General features: G+C 33.7%; 2 protein-coding genes and 1 long non-coding RNA gene across 3 annotated transcripts; 1 reads left to right on the top strand and 2 right to left on the bottom strand.

Moving 5' to 3' along the window:
• The first annotated feature begins 6688 nt into the window (after nt 1-6688).
• On the top strand, nt 6689-7270 carry LOC138882611 (uncharacterized). The gene has a single exon (XM_070163215.1). The coding sequence runs from the start codon at nt 6689-6691 to the stop codon at nt 7268-7270; it is 582 nt and encodes a 193-aa protein (XP_070019316.1).
• A 6680-nt stretch (nt 7271-13950) lies between these two features.
• On the bottom strand, nt 13951-14868 carry LOC138884125 (uncharacterized). Its single transcript, XR_011404254.1, has 2 exons — nt 14488-14868; nt 13951-14397 (listed from the first exon to the last, which is right to left on the bottom strand). It is a non-coding gene; the product is annotated as an uncharacterized lncRNA (long non-coding RNA).
• A 4-nt stretch (nt 14869-14872) lies between these two features.
• On the bottom strand, nt 14873-17769 carry LOC104229757 (LRR receptor-like serine/threonine-protein kinase FLS2; the record flags this gene model as incomplete). Its single annotated transcript, XM_009782457.2, has 2 exons — nt 16626-17769; nt 14873-16488 (listed from the first exon to the last, which is right to left on the bottom strand). Coding segments are annotated over exons 1-2 (2760 nt in total), but the record flags the coding sequence as incomplete, so codon positions are not given.
• Nucleotides 17770-18870: the final 1101 nt, after the last annotated feature.

Raw genomic sequence — 18870 nt, 5'->3', positions numbered from 1 at the left:
ACACCACGAACACCCCCTCACGTCGTCACACTCACACACACATACACAAACAAACGACGCAACAGTCCATCGCCCCAACGTTGTTTCTCCATTGAAGCTCAAGCTCGACCATGGACTACCCGTTGCTTCTCCTTCAGCATCCTCTTAGTTGCTGCCTCACTTCGTCTTCTTCAACTCGAATAGCCATAGCCACTGCTTCGTCGTCCTCCACACCGTAGCCGCTGCTCCTCCACACCGTCGACACTGTTCCTCCTCCTAGCTCCATAAACTCAGTCACGTCCAAACAACCCCGTCGCGGCCAGCTGCTCCTGTTCTGCGAGCTTCATTTTCTTCGTGCTGCTGCCATGGTTGTCGCTGCTATTGCTTCAACTTTCTTCTACTGCTGCTCGCGTTTCATGGCTGCTGTCGCGACTGCGTCTTCTCTTCGTCGCCGCGGCTATCGCCACTAATTCCTCCGTCGAGCTGCTGTTGTTTCTACCTTCATCAAGGTTCGTTGATGCTGTTTCTCCTCCTTCTACTAAGCAGCTGCTCCCAGACCACACGACTCTATGTGCACGTCGAACAGTTGAAAACAAACCACGCTGCTGCATCGACTATTGCTTCACTTCGGCGTCAACGCCAGTCGAGTTCGCGCACATGGATGAGTTTTGGTCGATGTCGTCGATCACTGTTCGAGTTCGTTGTTGGTTGGTCACTTGTTCGTTCGTTTCAATCCGGTTAGTAGTTTTTGAATTTTATTTTTGTCCGTTATTTTGTTTTGATAGTTTTCGGATCTAAAATCAACAAATGTTTGTTTTGTTTATCGTTTGAATTAATTTTTAGTTCATGTTTATGTGTTGTTTGTTAAATTAATTTTCAGATTTCAAAATAGAAGTTTAATTAGTTGTTTTCATGTTTATTTCATGTTTGTATTATTGTTTAAGTAAGTATTTGTTAGTTTGATGTTTGTTAGATTCAAATTGAAATTTAATCAACTATTTCTTCAATTTATTTCATGTGTTTATGTATTGTTAGAAATTGTTAATATTGTTAAGTTCAAGTTTAAGTCCATAATTGTTTCTTCGTCGATCTTGTTATTTGTTTAAAGAATTTAGTTGTATTAAAGGAATATATTGTTTTAATCGTTTAATCCGTCATGTTTGTTGTCTTAAAATAGATTCATTCATGTTCATACTTTGTTTGGATGATCTTGAATCCGAATTTTGTATAGTTTGATTTCTTGTTTACCATTTATGATTATTGCTTGAATTGTTCTCATAATCTTGTTTAAAGTTTAATATAAGAATTGTTTGTTGTAATGTTGTTAGAGTTGATTTTAAGTTCAATATGATTGAATTTAGAAATCTTCATACTTTGTTTGTTGTTGTTGTTGAATCCGAAAATAGGATTGTTTGTTGCTAAAATATTGTTCAATCAAATTTTAGTTATTCTTGGTTGTTCAATTTGTGTTCATATGATTTGTTGTTGAAATGTTGTTAAAATCATGTTCATGTGATATTGTTGTTATGATGTTCATCCATGTTCATATTGTTGTTTGAACATTGTTAGAAATTGATCATATTGTCTATATTTTGGTTAAGTTTGATTAATTGATGTGTTATAGCTGATGGGTAGTTTGGTAAATTTGTAATACGTTCAGGGGTAGTTTGGTAATTTCAGTAGGATCGGAAGGGGTAGTTTAGGAATTGTACATTTTGAAATTGTTTATTTGAAGCATGGGGGACAAAATGAAATGGGGTGGGTTGTGATATGATTATTTAATATAAAGGGGGGACAAGATTTAAATTAAAGGGGAATCTTGTATTATTTTAAATAAAGCATGGGGGACAAAATATAATGGGGTGGTGTGATATATTTATTTAATGTAATGGGGATGAGTGGGAAGATAATGGGTTTGGTAGAGAAAGGGATTGATTTTAATTGATTTATGGGATGGGATATATATATGTGAAGTCTTGAACACAAGAGGGGAGAAGAAATACACAAAAAAAAAACGGGAGAGAGAAACAAATCTGAAAATAAGAGAGAGAAAAGGGCTGAACATTTAAGAGATAGAAAATTCCGAAAAATATTTAAGCTTTCAAATATAAAAAAAAACTAAAAAAAAATATTCTGTTTTCTTTTGTTGTTTGAAATCAGAATTAATTGTTGTTTCATAAAAGCTGGAAGCTTTTGTTTTTTTTGGATTACTACTCCACCGGTCTGTTACTGGGTTGTTACTGTTGCTGGGCTATTGTTGCTGTGTTGTACTGATTTTACTGCTGTTGCTGATTCTCATATTCATTTTCTTTTGCTTCCAATATCAGGTACACAACTGACACGCTGGTTATTGTAATCCGAAATATGAAGCATGAATACATATGAAGAATGAAATTTTGAAGTTTTAATTTCGTTTTTCTTTATTCATTTTGTTGATTGTATTTAAGCTATTTCATGTATTACTAAATAATAATTGGAATAAGAAAAAATAACATAAGTTAGTCTTTAATGAATCAGTTCGGCAAAACAGGTTAATTCACTAGTTATGAAGGCTTCAAGATTATAGGTTGATCATGAACAAGTAGCTAAATTTAGCTAAGACACGAATTTAAATTAAACATCGTAAATTAGGCATTAAGGCATGACTTGAGCTTAAGCAAGATTAAGAGAACGTTTAAGTCTAATAAACTTTCTAATAAGCTTTAGTAATTATGGTTAAATCTAGTTTCAAATGATTGTGAATAATTAATCTCAATAATTTTTTTTAAAAAAATAACAATGCTGAGTTTTAATCTAGCTATATTTGTTTATTTTGAATATTAGTTGTTGAATTTTTATTTTATTTATAATTTCGAAATTAAGAGTGAAATTCTTTTTTCATCAATATTTGTATTAATCAAGCAATTAGCATGTCATGTCTTCTTAAATAATAAAAGCTAGTAATAAATTAGAATTTTCTTTCTTTATTTTAGAGACTCATTTTTATTGAAAAATGTAGTCGTTTTAAGATTTGTCCAAATAAATGAGATGAGTCTCGCTTAATGAAATGTATAGATTGCGGGGCCCTCAATAAATGTACATTTAATCGCTTAGAATTAGGGAGGAGCCGTTTTAGCAAATTTCACGGCCCTACCCAAAATAATGATACGCTAGACTCTTTAGGCGCGATTTAATTAATTTTACCTTTTTAAACTCGGATGCGCATTTCATGCAACCCAAATCTAAATCCTAAAACATTGAATAAAAATGTGTTCCGGATTGCGGGTGCATTTCATGTGACGTAATCCAAAGACATGTTTTAAAACGATGTTCACAATTTTTTTTTAAAAATAATAATAATAATAATAAAGTGGTAAAGAGTTAAAATTGGCACATCGGTTCATAATTGTATTAAAATCAGATAAATAAGCCAAATATGACAGTTGAGCGACCGTGCTAGAACCACGGAACTCGGGAATGCCTAACACCTTCTCCCGGGTTAACAGAATTCCTTATCCGGATTTCTGGTACGCTGACTGTAATATGGAGTCATTCTTTTCCTCGATTCAGGGATTAAAATTGGTGACTTGGGACACCCTAAATCTCCCAAGTGGCGACTCTGAAATAAATAAACCAATCCCGTTTCGATTGTCCTTTAATTGGAAAAACTCCCTTGCACCCTCGCGGGGGCGGAAAAAGGAGGTGCGACAAGAAGCAGTCACTAATTCTTACATTAATGATCTATATATGGTTGCAGAGCCGTAGAAGCAGTCACTACCTCTTTCATTAGGATAGATTGTCTGCAACACAATGCAGCCCTTATCCAGATCATGCGTGAATGCAGGATGCCTTATGCACCACGTTGCTCGAAAAGGCAGATCTAGTATTTCTAGTACATCGGTACACTACTAAAAAAATAAGGAAAAAATGTATTAAGTGAGAATTGATTCATATTCCTCTTAGTAAATAACCTCATCTTCAACCAAGTGCACCATTCAACCTTCTCGAGACATGGGTGCCAACAGTTAATATTATACAAATTTTAGAAAATATGTACATAAAATATCTAATTTTGCGGAAAGACTATGGGTTCACGTGCCCTATAATTTTGCCTATAAATCCGTCCCTGACTGCCGGTTATACATGGTAACGAGTAAGAATTTAAAGCTTATGAGTTTAGGATTCTAACTTTTTTATATTACTAAATTCTAAATTAATAAATTGTTATATTACATAAAATACTTAAGATAAATATAAAGTTTGAACTAAAGTTATTGAATTCGATCAAACCCGTACCTCGATCTCAAGCTCCGCCCCTATCTCTACATAAAAGTGTATGAAAACATGTGGATGTTAAACAATTTTAAAGTGACTTTAGAAAGCATGCATGGCAAATAGTGAAATGACTAAGCATGTGCTATGGAGAGTCCGACCTTCAAAATTACTAAAAATTTTCTCATTTTGACCATAAATAATAAGTAATCCATTTTGATATTTGAAAATATTCAACTCTATTTGGAATTTTGACAAACTATTATATAAAATTTGACAAGTATTCCAAGTAACACAAAATTTAATTTTTTTTTGTCAAGTGAGATTAGCGGCGGAGGAAGAAGCCGAGCTATGAATTCAGCCGAACCCTGTAACTTTTGCTCGATCAAATAGTGTATTATGTTAATAAATTGATTAAATATGTATACATATTAAATTTAGATAAAACGAATAGTGGCACTTATTAACATGTTTAAAGTTTGTATTTTTCTTTATTATTATTATTATTATTATTATTATTATTATTATTATTATTATTATTATTATTATTATTATTATTATTATTATTATTGTGATATGTGATAGATACGGAGCTTAGTGGATAGGAGTATTTGATATGTGGATGCCCAGCTCAGACTCCAGGTCATATTAAAAAAAATTAATGATGTGTAAATTAAAGTGTAAAAAAATATGTGGATGTTAGGGATGTTTCCTTTTTAAAGTGACTTTACAAAATATTTATGCCTAGCAAAAAGAGGAATGACTAGGCATGTGACCACAAATAATTAATGTTTTGGTACTTGAAAATTGTTTACAATATTTGAAATTCTGGTGAAAATATTACTATAATAATATTTGACAAGTACTCCAAATGAAATGAATCTTCAACATTTTTGTCCAGTTAGATTAATGTCCAAACATAATTTTTAGTGGGTGTTTGGACATAAGAATTGTAAAATTCCGGAAAAAAAAAGTAAAATTTGTTTTTAAGTGAAAATGATATTTGAAAATTAGAGTTGTATTTGGACATAAATATAATTTTGGATTGTTTTTTAATTTTTGTAAGTGATCTGAGTGAAAATTTTGGAAAACGACTTTTTGGAGTTCTTCAAATTTTCGAAAAATTTCAAAATTCAGCTTCTAGCGAAAATTAAAAATTTTATGATCAAACATTAATTTTGAAAAAAGTGAAAAAAAATTCAAAAAAAATAAAAACTTTTTTATAGCCAAACGGGCTCAACTTTCAAGTACTTTGTTCAACTTTAACTTCAGATAATATTTTATTCGACAACAAATGCCACCGATGCAAACTAGTTACGTTTCTCAAGTAGGCAATCTGCCCTTAGGGCATCTCCAACCCTTGCATCATTTTTTTTATACCAAAGTGGTGTAAACATCAAAATGGTACAAAGTAACTTCAACCCATTACATTATTTTTTACACCAAAAAAGAATATTCCGTTTATATTCTTCTCTCTTCTATATTATATTATTTTATTTATAAAGCAAATTCTTTCTTTTTTCTTTTACATATTTATTCCATATAATTCATATTTCTTTCTTATATAATTGTTTAATATAAAATTATTTTATACCTTTAATTTTTAAATAATATAAATTATAAGCAAATATTGTACAAAGATCTGTGAAGTATATTTCCATATAGGACAACATGAATTTAACCGTGAGAAGGCCCTAGCAGAAAAGCAACAACACAAGGAGGAGAAACAACAAAAACAAGGAAAACCATTCAAGCAACAGAAGAGGAAAACACAATGGAAAGTAAAATCTGCTATTGAGCAATCAGAAGTACTAGTACAACAGGAGATAGGGAGAGAACAGAATGGGGCGACAAGTGAGAAGCTGCAGAAGCAACAAGAAGAACAGAAAAATGCAGAATAGAATACTGAACAAGAAAAGGCATTCCAGCCACAACAAAGATCCAAAGGAAAGCAGAAGATGAAAGTACAAATTTAAAGCAAGAGAGCTCTAAATGACACTGAGATAGAGAAGTTGTTAATGACTAACAGGTATAACTCTCTGAGAATACATGAGGATTGCAGCACTGCAAAGGTGACTAAAGGGATTAGCCTCAATGAGGAAAATCCACCATGATAATAAGCTCTTGGAATATAAGAGGGCTGAATAAGCCCTACAAGCAGAGAGAACTCAAGGCCTTTCTGCTGAAGCACAAAATTACTTTACTAGGCTGCCTTGAGACAAAGATAAAGCCTAGAAGTGTTAGCAAAGTTAAAAGTAAGTTTCGTAGGGATTGGCAAGTGTTTTCAGATGAGAAGACAAGTCCTATTGGGAGGTTATGGTTATTTTGGAAGGACAATATGGTCTGAGTCCAAATTCTGATGGTCACTACTCAATTGATTAATTGCCAAGTGAAGAAAAGAGGGTCACAATTCTCATGTTACATCACTTTGGTATATGGAAAGAATAAAGAGCATGAAATGAGGGAGTTATGGGATCAACTAAGGCAGATGTATAGTACAATGCAGGAGGCTTGGTTGGTAATAGGAGACTTTAATAGTGTTCTGTCTGTTAATGATAGAATTAATGGTCAACATATACATCAAGCTGAATTAGTGGATTTTCAAGTCTGTATAAGAGATATTGGAGTGGGGCAATTGAATAGAAAAGGCTGTCAGTGGTCATGGTGCAATAAAAGGGATGCAATAGATAGAATCTATAACAATATTGATTGGGTGTTTGGAAATACCTCTTGGCTTACAAAGTATAGTAGCCTAGAAGTTGTATATGAACTGCCAGGGATTTTTGATCACTCACCTATTGTGATAAACACTGAAGTGGTAAAGAACCACTTACAAAAGCTTTTTAGGCTTTACAATATTTTGCTATATCAAAGGGAGTTTAAAGAAAGTGTGAATAAGGTCTGGAACCAAAGAATTAAGGGGTATACTATATACTCTGTGTGGATTACGCTGCAAAGATTACAAAATAGAACCAGACAGATGAACAAGGAGATGAACTCATTGGAGAAGAAGCTTGTGAACTTAAGAATGGAGTTGTAGAATACTCAAAGGAAGCTGGATGATGACCCTCTCAACCAACATTTAATTGATCAGGAAAGAGAGTTGATTATACAGACTGAAAAACGGGAAGGGGGAAATGAACAGGTACTCATACAAAAGTGCAGAGCAATGTGGATAAAAACAGGAGATAGAAATTCTAAATTCTTTCATGCTCAACTAAAAAATAGGCAGACAAGGAACATAATTGCATCCATTTGTAATGAACAAGGAAGGAGAGTATCAGAACCAAAACAGATTGAACAAGAATTTAAAAGCTTATTGGGCACTCCAGCAAGTGATATCCCCTGTATTGATATTGAAACAGCTAGGGATGTACATTGCCTTACAAAGGAGCAACAATAATTGCTTATTGCCTCAATAACTATGGAAGACATTGATAAGGCAGTGAAGGAGCTACCAAATGAAAAAGCACCAGGGATAGATGGCTTTCCAGCAGAGTTTTTCAAAGAATACTGGCACATAATTGGAGGATAAGTCAAGTAAGATGTACAGGAATTTTTCAAAACTAGGAAGTTGCTTAAGAGTGTTAATTTCACAACAATTACACTAGTACCTAAGAGTGCTAGCCCAAACTCTGTCAAAGAGTTTCGACCTATTGCCTGCTGCACTACAGTGTACAAAATCATATCCAAGATTCTCATAGCAAAATTGAAGTTGGTAGTGAACTCAATTGTGGGACCTTCTCAGTCAAATTTTATAGAAGGGAGAAACATACTTGATAATGTCATTATTGCACACGAGCTGATCAAGGGATATACTCAAAAGAGAGTTCACCAAGATGCTGCATAAATGTGGACATAAGGAAAGCATACGACTCAGTAGAATGGCCTTTTCTAAAAATGATATTGATAGAGTATGGTATGCCTACTAAGTTTGTGGAGCTGATAATAAACTGTGTATCTACTGTCAGCTATTCATTGATACTAAATGGAGGGTTAACAACTAAATTTCAGGGGAAGAAGGGGCTAATACATGGAGATCCAGTGTCTCATTATCTCTTTGTATTGGTGATGGAATATCTGAATAGGGCATTGAAGAAGCTGAAGGATAACCCTGACTTTAATTATCATCTGAGGTGCTCCAAAAATAATATTACTCACATATGCTTTGCAGATGATTTGATCATGTGTTGTAGACCAGATATGATATCTATCAGATTGCTACTAGACAGATTCAATCATTTCTCAGAAGTGTCAGGACTTAAGGCTAATATGGAGAAGAGTGCTTTATACATTGCAGGTGTTACAAATGAATTCAAATATATGATTTTGGAAGAGATGCAATTTACACTAGGGGAACTACCATTCAAATACCTTGGAGTACCATTATCCTCTAAGAAGCTGATAGTTCAACAGTGTATGCCATTGATTGAGAAGATCACAACTAGGATTAATTGTTGGACTACTAAGCTACTATCATACAATGGAAGGCTCCAATTGCTGAAAAGTGTAATCTTTGAAATGCAGACTTACTGGGCACATGTGTTTTTACTGCCAAAGAAAATTCTTAAGCTAATAATTTCAGCTTGTAAAACTTTCTTATGGACATGAAGGGGTGAGCCATCAAGGAGAGCTTTAATGGCATGGGACACAGTTTGTATGCCTTTCTCAGCAGGTGGGTTATGTAACTGACATTCATATAATGGAACAAAGCTGCACTGTATAAACTACTATGGGTTGTTAGTACAAAGAAGAATATCCGATGGATACAATGGATACATAGCTACTACATCAAAGGGCAAGATAGCATGATGATGTATACTCATAAACAAGCATGCTGGCTTGTTAAGAAGATTTTTGATATCAGATATTGGTTTATGGAAAAGTATACAAGTGTTGAGTTGCACAGATACTATAGAAATGGCAAATTTAGCATCAAAAAAGCTATATATTGCTATGAGACCTCAATTTCAGAAAAGTTTGTGGAAAAAAGTATTAACTGGATCTAAAGCAATACCAAAATACAGATTCATCCTATGGTTACCAATACACAGGAAATTGACTACAGTTGATCGACTTGAGAAATGGGGAGTAACAGTAGCAAAGGATGTGTACTATGTGCAACAAAAGAAGAGGAGTCAATGGAGCATATATGGTTTGGATGTGATTATGCCAGGACAATATGGGCTCTACTGTTACAATGGCTAAATGAAAAACATTAGATTGGAAGCTGGGAAGAGGAGATTGAATGGTTGAAAAGAAGGACTGCTAGTAAAAATCGAGGTGAAATATTGATATTCCTATTCTCAGCAATGATGTACCATGTCTGGGCAGAGAGAAACAAAAGAAGATTTTAAGGGGAGAATAGTTGCTTGTAATTAGAGGATCAAAGATATTGCAATGGAGCTACATATAACAGGGCAAAGTAAAACAAAGTGGCACAAAGAACTGAAAAGGTTGAAGAATTTTCCTAGTTAATATAGTTCAATGTAATTGTATAGGAAGTTTTGTTAATTGATTAGTCAGATAGCTCTATAGATAGGTCAAGTTTTGGAGTCCAAAAGAACTAGCGGATGTAAATATTCTTACTTGGTTAAATAAAAATTTAACCAAAAAAAAAATACCAAATCTTACACTAAAATGGTGTTTGATGCCAAAATTGGTGTTGGATTGGAGATGGTCTTACAACATTTGATCAGTAAATTATTTAGAACTACAAAAAATAGTCAAGGTAGCTTGCTTCCATGTTACTACACTAGATGGGTATGTAGTCGTAATAGTTGGCCCAGAATGCTTCATTTCTTTACTAAAATACTATTTTGAATGAATGTGAAATCTACAGAATAAGTCTTTCATTCTACTTTTACTTATTTTATTTTAATCTCTTATATTTTCGTGTGTTTAATATTGTATAATTTTGCTTCCCTTAGTAAAAATCCTTGGCATTGAGACTTGTATTAATCACATGTAGGAAGTGAAACTATTTAAACTACAATGTTGCCGATAACAATGAATTAATTCACGTTAGATTGAAGAGCCTCTTATGTCCTTTGATCTTGTGCCCGTAGATTGTACTTTGTAGCTCGGTGGAGTGAGAATTTCAACGTTATGAGTTCTAGATTTTAGAACAACGACTTCAAATACTAATAACTAAGTTTTAAATTCAATATTTGTTTGAGAAAAAGTTAGTGATTTGGCGACACAAATACATTATCGTTTTTTATTAAAGTTTGATTCTATTATCTGTCGAGAAATGATTTAAGAATAAATCCTTACAATTTTCTCTGCATCTTCTGTTAAAATCTGTACTCTATTCTCACTTACTACAAATACAAATATAATTTCAAAAATTGCGGTACTCTACTTTTGGGGCCTCTTCAGTGTTGTAAAACATGCTATTTTATTTCTTAGGGATTGTTACCTAGTTATACTATATTAAAGAAACTTATTTATCTATGTTCTTTATATTTTAATTTGTAGTTTTTAATAAATATCTAGTTTTTTCTTACAAATTATATACATTGCCCTTTAAAAGGTTCCCACCCCATTATTAGTGCCTTCAGGGATTCAAGTACATCTTTTTCTTTTCTTTTTTTCCCCTTTCGTCTTCTCTCTCCTTTTTTTCCCCACATCAAAATCTCTTAATCTACGCAAAGAATATCCATCTTCTCTTTTCCCACCATTGTTGAAAACGCTATATTATTAAAAAATCATCAATTGTATTGTTCTTTTGCTTGGAGACTGGACAATACTAAAAATGAAGAAATATTCAGGAATTGTATGATAATTGTATGATAACTGTATCATAATTGAATTAGATACATCAATCCTAAAATATAATTGTATCATACCTGTATCACAATTGTATCTAACTTATATTTGGTATATTAATACCCAAAATAATACCTAAAACAATACTAATAAGTTAATATACAATTATCATATATTTGTGATACAAACTGTGAAATTCATCCGAACTCACAACTGCTCGTAACAATATATAATGAATATACAATTATCATACATTTGTAATACAATTCCTGCAATAATAATGATACATATACAATTATAATACAATCGCGATATATTTCTAAAAAATTGTGATACAATTATGATCTTCATCTTCTTCAAGTTTCAATCATAACTCTACACAAAAAATCTAATATAATCGTATTATAATTGTATTAGTATTGTATCGAGTATTGTTTTGTGTATTGATGTATCGTATACAAGTCACATACAATAAAGATTTTAGAAAGAAAGAAAACAAGATTTAAAATTTACGCACAACTTGATTCTAGACCAATATTCCGAATTTCGTCTTTATTATATCAATAAGAAATAGAGCTTATTGGTGATTAGTAAGAAAGAGAGAAATTGAAATTGAAAATTTAGGAAAAGGAAAAGAATAAAAAATTTGGGGATGGGGGGTTATAAAAATAAAAGAGAGATTTTAGGTGTTTATTAAGAAAGAGAAAAAAATGAAACAGAATATTAAATGTAGGGGAGGGTTATTGAAAATGGGGACACGCTAACATTAACGGATCTTGATTTTTTTTCTTTTTGTATGGTTTTGTATATAACTTGTAAATATAGATATACAAAGTAATTTACAAGGAACCTAAATAATAGTGGTAAGTGGGTTTCCATTGTAGTACAACTAGGTAAAACTCCCTTTTCTTATTTAATAGCTTGTTTAGATGGTTGTTGCCCATTGTATCGTATTGTATTGTATCTCAAAACAATGTTTATTTTAATTGTTTAGTTAAAATTGATTGTATTGTATTGTATTGTATTGTTAAATACATTGTTCCGGAACAATGAAAAATCTATTTTTATAAAATAGCCGATTTGATGTGGTGAGATTGTTTCCTATTTTTCTATCCAATTATGCCCAAACTTATTACTTTATAATTTTATTTCTCTTTATCTTTTTTTATTTTATTTCAATCCAAATCTTCTAACCTATAACCTACCTCTTCATTCCTTTTTTCCTTCTGCCACTTCCAACTCCATTGTCAGGTATAGTTATTGCCTTCCTTTTGTTTTGTTCTTTCTTCTACTTTGATTTTTAACTTCAATTCTAATTACTTCATCTCTAGTTAGCTATATAATATTGCTTTTTAAATCCCAATTCTAATTATTTTATGTGTAATTTTTGATAATATTTAAAATAATTATGAATATTTTAATAAACTTATCCGTTACAATATAGTAGGTACAATATAACACAATACAATAAAATAAAATAGGATAAACTATGGGTAACAATGAGGCAGGATCTCCGCGAAAGATTTCAAAAATATATTTTTGTAGCTAGTAAGAATTGAACCTATAACTTTATGTATATTTTGAAACCCGCTTGACCAATAAACTACACTTTTGGATTGTGTTAAAGGTGTTCAAAACTTAATATATAGATATAAAAAATAGATTTTGGACTTGTATATAATTTCCCCTGAATCCGCCCTGGTAACAATGACAAATCACTCCGGGCGGGAAACAACTTTTTAATTCTGATAACTGAATTCCACCATCTAGTCATTGGAAAACAATCTCACATTCTTCAAATTGAAAGTTAATTGGTTGGATTTGAAGGAAAACAGCCGCAAATTCCTCTCTAATCCTCAAATCGCACAACGTCAGGTATGAAATCCTTGAGCTCTTCTCTGTATTACCAAATTTATGAATTGAATATTTTTCCTAATTACAACATCTATGCATGTTAGAAGGAAAATAATCAGGCAAACTTGTTGCGCATAAGGTGTTTGGTCAATTGCCTAGATGAGTTCCTTTGCTGTGTGAATGATCTTTTAGTGGAATTCTGAATCAATATGATTGAGAGCTATTTGTTTACATTGTTAAATGGGGAATCATGTTAGTTTTCGGGGACAGGTGATAATTTAGTTAGGTAGCTGACAAAGTTTGTATAGTTTAGGCGGGTTTTAGGCTATTAACTCAATTGAAATCAGTTGTACCGAGCCTTGAAAGAATCTTAACAAATGAAATATCTTTTGGTGGTTTGAAATCTTAAAATGAACTTCCAGTAGGTGATTTTGTGCATGATTTTTTGTAAACTTTCATAAGAAGGTACAGTACTGTAAGATGGGGGTGGGGTTTGGTGTATTTTCTGATGTGAATTCTCTCATTGTGTGAAGTTTCTTTTACTGAAAATTTGAATTATTTGTATAGACATGTTAGTTTGCAGTGACCTCCTAGCTGTTAGAAATATCTGTCGTAAAATTTGATGGTTTGCCGTCTAAAGAGTTTAGACTGAGTGTCGGAATTTCACGTATTTCCAGTAGTGTTGCTCAACTTAGACTTCAAGTTAAGAGAGCAGAAATACCCTCAATTCTCTATGTTATGAAGGATATTAAATTATAACATATTTGAAACTATTTTTTTTTTTTTTTTTGCAAATATTTGCAACACACGAGTATTCTGGAATAAATGAATTTTAGGTACTTGCTCAACATGCAATAAGTTGAATCTTGATCTTCTTTAATCTCCTACAAGATCTTTCATGTCAATCCTTCCTTATGGAGATTTGACACAAAAATAGAAGCTAATCAAGATCCTAATTAGAATTACAACAACAACAACAACAACAATTACTATGCCTCAGTCCCAATCAAGATCCTAATTATAGCGGATTAATTAAAAGGACTGGGCAAATAGATTTAACAAAAGGAAAAGTCCCTCCTCACCTACAAATAGATGTTATGAATCAAACCAAACTATAGCTTATTTGAAGCTAAATATTATTGCAAATATTTGTTACACACGAGATGATTTGGAAGAGAAGTTTCTTATAAGAACTTGCTCAACATGCAAGAAGTTGAATCTTGATCGTGTTTAACCTCGCTACAACATCTTTCATGTCAATCCTTTCTTTAGGAGATTCAACACAACAATCTATTGCCACTTTCATGATGGAAACCACACAATCTAACTTTTTTATTAAGTGAGTATCCTGCGGCTTTATTAAGTTGGCATCGATAACTTCTCTTACTGCCTGTGGGAGTGAATTACTCACCCATTGCTTCAAGCTAAGATCTCCATCAAACATTTCATCATTAGGCTTTGTCCTTGTAAATATTTCCATCAACATGATTCCGTAACTATAAACATCGCATTTCGTTGACACCAATCCCTCCCGTCCATACTCTACAATCAGTCAAATTTTAAATTCAGCATTTACTGGTGGAATAAAGAAAAGAGAAATATTCAAAAGCAATTAATTAAGAGATTACTTACCCGGTGCAATATAACCCAATGTAGCTAAAGTTTTAGTGTATGAAACACTCTCATCTTCAGAAAGCAGTTTTGAAATGCCAAAGTCACTTAGGTGGGCGACCATGTCCTCATCCAACAAGACGTTACTAGGCTTCAAATCACAGTGAATCACGGGCAATGAGCAGTCATGGTGGAGATATTCCAATGCACATGCTACATCTATCATAATACTTAGTCTATTCTTGATGTCTAAGAAGTAGTTGTGCGAATACAACCACTTATCGAGGCTCCCGTTAGGCATGTACTCAAGTACCAAAGCCTTGAATTCATGGTTGGAACAGCTAGTGATGACTTTGGTGAGATTCCTATGGAGAATGTTGCGCAAAACTTGGCATTCTGTATCAAAACTCCTAAATGCTGCTTGCAATTGCAGATTGAACACTTTAGCTGCAATAGGAGTCCCATCTCTGAGGATGCCTTTGTAAACAGAGCCGAAACTCCCGGAACCAATCAAATTGCTCTCGCTGAGCGAATCAGTTGCTTGGAGCAATTCATAGTATGAAATTCGTTCTCTTGTTGAGACGTCATACGATGATTCAGCTGTCTGCTGAGGATCAGTTCTTTTGCCTCTTATATACCTTATCCATACAAGCACAAACACGATAGGCATTAATACAACAAGTGGAATTCCGACCAGTAGAATTAGAACAAGTACTTTTTTCCTCTTGGATCTATGCTTTGAAGTACTAGTGGGGCATGGCAGAACACGAAATCTTGGAGAACCACACAATGCTTCATTGGACATGAAAGACTGACTGGAGAGGTTCTTGAACGGACCACCCGAGGGGATTTCACCAACCAACTTGTTGAAAGAAGCATTAAAATACTTGAGATTTTGAAGCTTCTCCAATGACTTTGGAATTAATCCTGAAACATTGTTATGAGAAAGGTCTAGAAATTCCAAAGCCGACATGCTGCTCATTGAGTCAGGTATTGATCCTTGCAATTTATTGTCTCTCAAAGAAAGATGTATTAGATTTTGCAAGCTACCAATTCCTCCAGGAATGCCATTTGAGAGTGTATTCATTGATAGATCAATATATATCACAGTCTTTAAATTTCCGATTTCCGGAGGTAAAGAGCCACCCAAGTTGTTTGAAGATAAGTCTAGCTTCAAGAGATTTATTAGGTTCCCTAAGCTTGCTGGTATGTCTGAACGCAGTTTGTTGGAACCTAGAAATATCTCCTGAAGGGAAGTTAAGTTCCCTATACAATTAGGAAGAGATCCTGAAAGTTGATTTTGGGTCAAGTGTAAATAACCCAAGTTCTGCAATTTACATAGATCGATTCCAGTAAATCCAGAAAGTTTATTGTGACTCAACTTGCAGCTCTGAAGGGATCTCAAGTTGCTAATTGTTGTGGGAATTGATCCAGTTAAGCCATTTTCAGAAAGGTCAAGCTCTAATAAGCTACTTAAGTTCCCAATTCCTTTTGGAATTTCCCCTTTAATTCTGCAATCAATAGCTCTAAACCTTAGAAGAGAAGTGGCGGAAAGGTTCCCTAAGGAGTCTGGAAGCACACCATATAGAGGGTTTGAAGATAGAAAAAGAAATTTTAAATCTCTACAATTTGACAAGGAAGTCAAGAAGCCTAATCTAGTGTCGCTCATTAAATTGTTTATTGCCAAGCTTAGGGACTGTAGGCGAGTCAAAAGTCCGAGGGAGTTGGGAATCAAACCGGTGAGTCTATTGAGAGAAAGGTCTAGACTAGTGAGTTTGGAACAATTGGAGAGAGAATGAGGTATAGTCCCATAAAGATTTAAGTTTCCCAGATGAAGAACTTCAATGTTGGGTAACGTAGAACCTATGTTTAATGGGAGGGTTCCTGTCAGATTATTGAATATAAGTTGAATCTCTCTTATCCCTGATATGTTGAAGATCTCCATTGGTAGCGAACCGGTAAACTTGTTGAAACTCAGATCAAACAACTCAATGAGATTGCTTACTTCTTTCGGTATTTCACCTGCCAATGTATATATGTATGTATAATTAGTAATTAAGATTTAAGGAATTTCTTGCTAGTAATGATTTAACATAGTTTGTTAATTTCGCTTTAGCAAGCTATAATAGCTGCAATATCCCTTTTGACTACATACATACCTGTAAGAATATTATTAGCAAGATCCAGAATTTGCAATTTTGTCAAATTGCCTACCTCCCTTGGAAAGGATCCAATAAGATTGTTGTGAGCTAGTACCAAAACCTGCAGCGAGGAGATATTGAATGTGGAAACTGGGATTCGACCAGAAATATGGTTTGTCTCCAGCCCTAAAATCACCAAATTATTAAGAATCCCGATTTCACTATGTATGGGTCCATCAAACTTGTTATCAGATAATGACAATATTTGAAGATTCGAACAGTTTGACAAGCTTAGAGGCATATGACCGCGTAGCTCATTCATACTTAGATAAAGATTTTCGAGCATTGGAAGATAATCACACATGTCAGCAGGTAGATTTCCTGATAAGGTATTATTTGTAAATGCAATGACTTCAATTCCAGAAATGTTGAAGATCGAGAGTGGTATAGAACCTGTAAGTTGATTAGATTCTATTACCAAAATATTTAGGTTTTGAAGTTTTCCAATCTCTTCTGGGATGTTTCCTTTAAGGAAATTGAGAGAAAGATCTAAAGTCATCAACATTGAGGCATTCGAGAGAGATGGAGGGATAGAACCTATAAGCTTGTTTCCAGCAAAGCTTAAAAACCTCAGATTTTCAAGATTTCCAATCTCCTTTGGGATCTGCCCACCTAAGGAATTGAAGGTCAAGTCCAAAGATTGAAGCGTGGAAATATTAGAATAGAAAGAGGGAATGGAACCATTGAAACTATTGTTTGCTAGATTCAGAACTTGAAGTTGGTGTAAGATCCCAAACCAAGAAGGAACCTCCCCGCTGAAGTTGTTAAAACTAATTTCAACAAATCTTAACCGACGCAAATGTGCCATTTCTTGAGGCAAATTGCCATAGAAATTGTTGCTGTGCAAGTCAATAGAAACAAGAAATGTGAGATTTCCGAAATCAGGGGGAATTGTGCCTGTAAGACCCATGTTGGAAATATTCAATGACCTCACTCTCTGGTGGCGAGAACCACAACCGATTCCAACCCAATGACAGACAGAAGTAGCTGGAGACCAGCTTTCATCCAAAAATCGAAAGGGGTCAGAAATTTGGGATTTGAAGGAAAGAAGAGCTGCTTGATCAGTGGTAGTGTTGGTGTGGGTCATGGCTAAACTAGCCATTACATAGTGAAGCAACAAGAGTGCTAAGAGAAAAGATTTGAAGGTTTTCTCCATAAATGCATAAGTTAGTAGTAACATGGCATGGCTAATAACGATGTGGTTTTGAGACTTTAAATGGTGGTAAGATCTCCTTATTTTCACAATTGTTAATTTACAAGTCTTTATAACTTTTACCTGTCTCAAAGATGTTTCTATGATGAAATTTTATTGTGAGAATAAAGGACACATTAATTTATTGTCTGTTATCATTTGAATCTTCAGTTACTTTGTTCCCTAACTTGTCTTCCTCATGTGCAGACTTAATAAGTCCACTACCTCATAATCAGTTTGATATCCAAGTGGTGAAACCACTCGTTTTAGAGAAATTTTCCAAGTTATGTGATGCATAAAGATGAGCAAGTGGATACAGCCAAATCAACCAATTCTTGCAACCATAAATATGACGGCAAAATTATGTAGGATTTGCATCAGGTATTTGCTTTTACATGTATTATTTTAAATCTATTCAATTTCTTAAATGTATTCACATTTTAGCCGAAGACAGCAATTTCAGACAGAACTGCCTTGCTTTGCGAAAAGTGACAGGTCAGTCTTTGAGATGGGCAGCGGCCAATGCCACTTTGTGGCACAAGTTGGGTGAGTTAGGTATTAATCACAATTTTTGTAGAAGTCAATTTTGCACATTTGTAAGGAAATGCCCTGCCATGACAAGAAAAAAAAAAGATTCTCATTGTTCTACATTGGAAAAGTTTGAAAAAAAGTTCAAGTGGCAGACCAAGAAAATAAATACTAGTGTTTGACTCAGAAAGGAGTCATCCACTAATTTTTATAACTAAATGTAAGGCATATGCTCATTTGGAAGGAAGGACTAATATTGCACCTCAATATTGATACAGCAAGAATGAATATAAACATATGCCAGAACTGAAGATAGAAAGTGACAATTTCCTGTTAGATCCAGGATTTTGCATTATATTCTCTTGAACCCGAGAAAACAAAATCATCAATTGAAACTGAATATATTGCATAACCAAAACACTAACAGGTGCTTAGTCTACTTCTAGCATTAAACAACAATCTACAATCACGAGTCTAGGTAAT

Source organism: Nicotiana sylvestris, chromosome 12 (assembly GCF_000393655.2).
Source record: "Nicotiana sylvestris chromosome 12, ASM39365v2, whole genome shotgun sequence".
In the NCBI taxonomy this organism is placed as follows: domain Eukaryota; kingdom Viridiplantae; phylum Streptophyta; class Magnoliopsida; order Solanales; family Solanaceae; genus Nicotiana; species Nicotiana sylvestris.
The sequence above is the reverse complement of the archived record's forward strand: the minus strand, read 5'-3'. Positions and strand labels throughout refer to the sequence as shown.

Excerpts from the sequence above, each read along its gene's own strand:
- LOC138882611 (XM_070163215.1), top strand. The coding sequence starts at position 6,689 with ATGAGGGAGTTATGGGATCAACTAAGGCAGATGTATAGTACAATGCAG.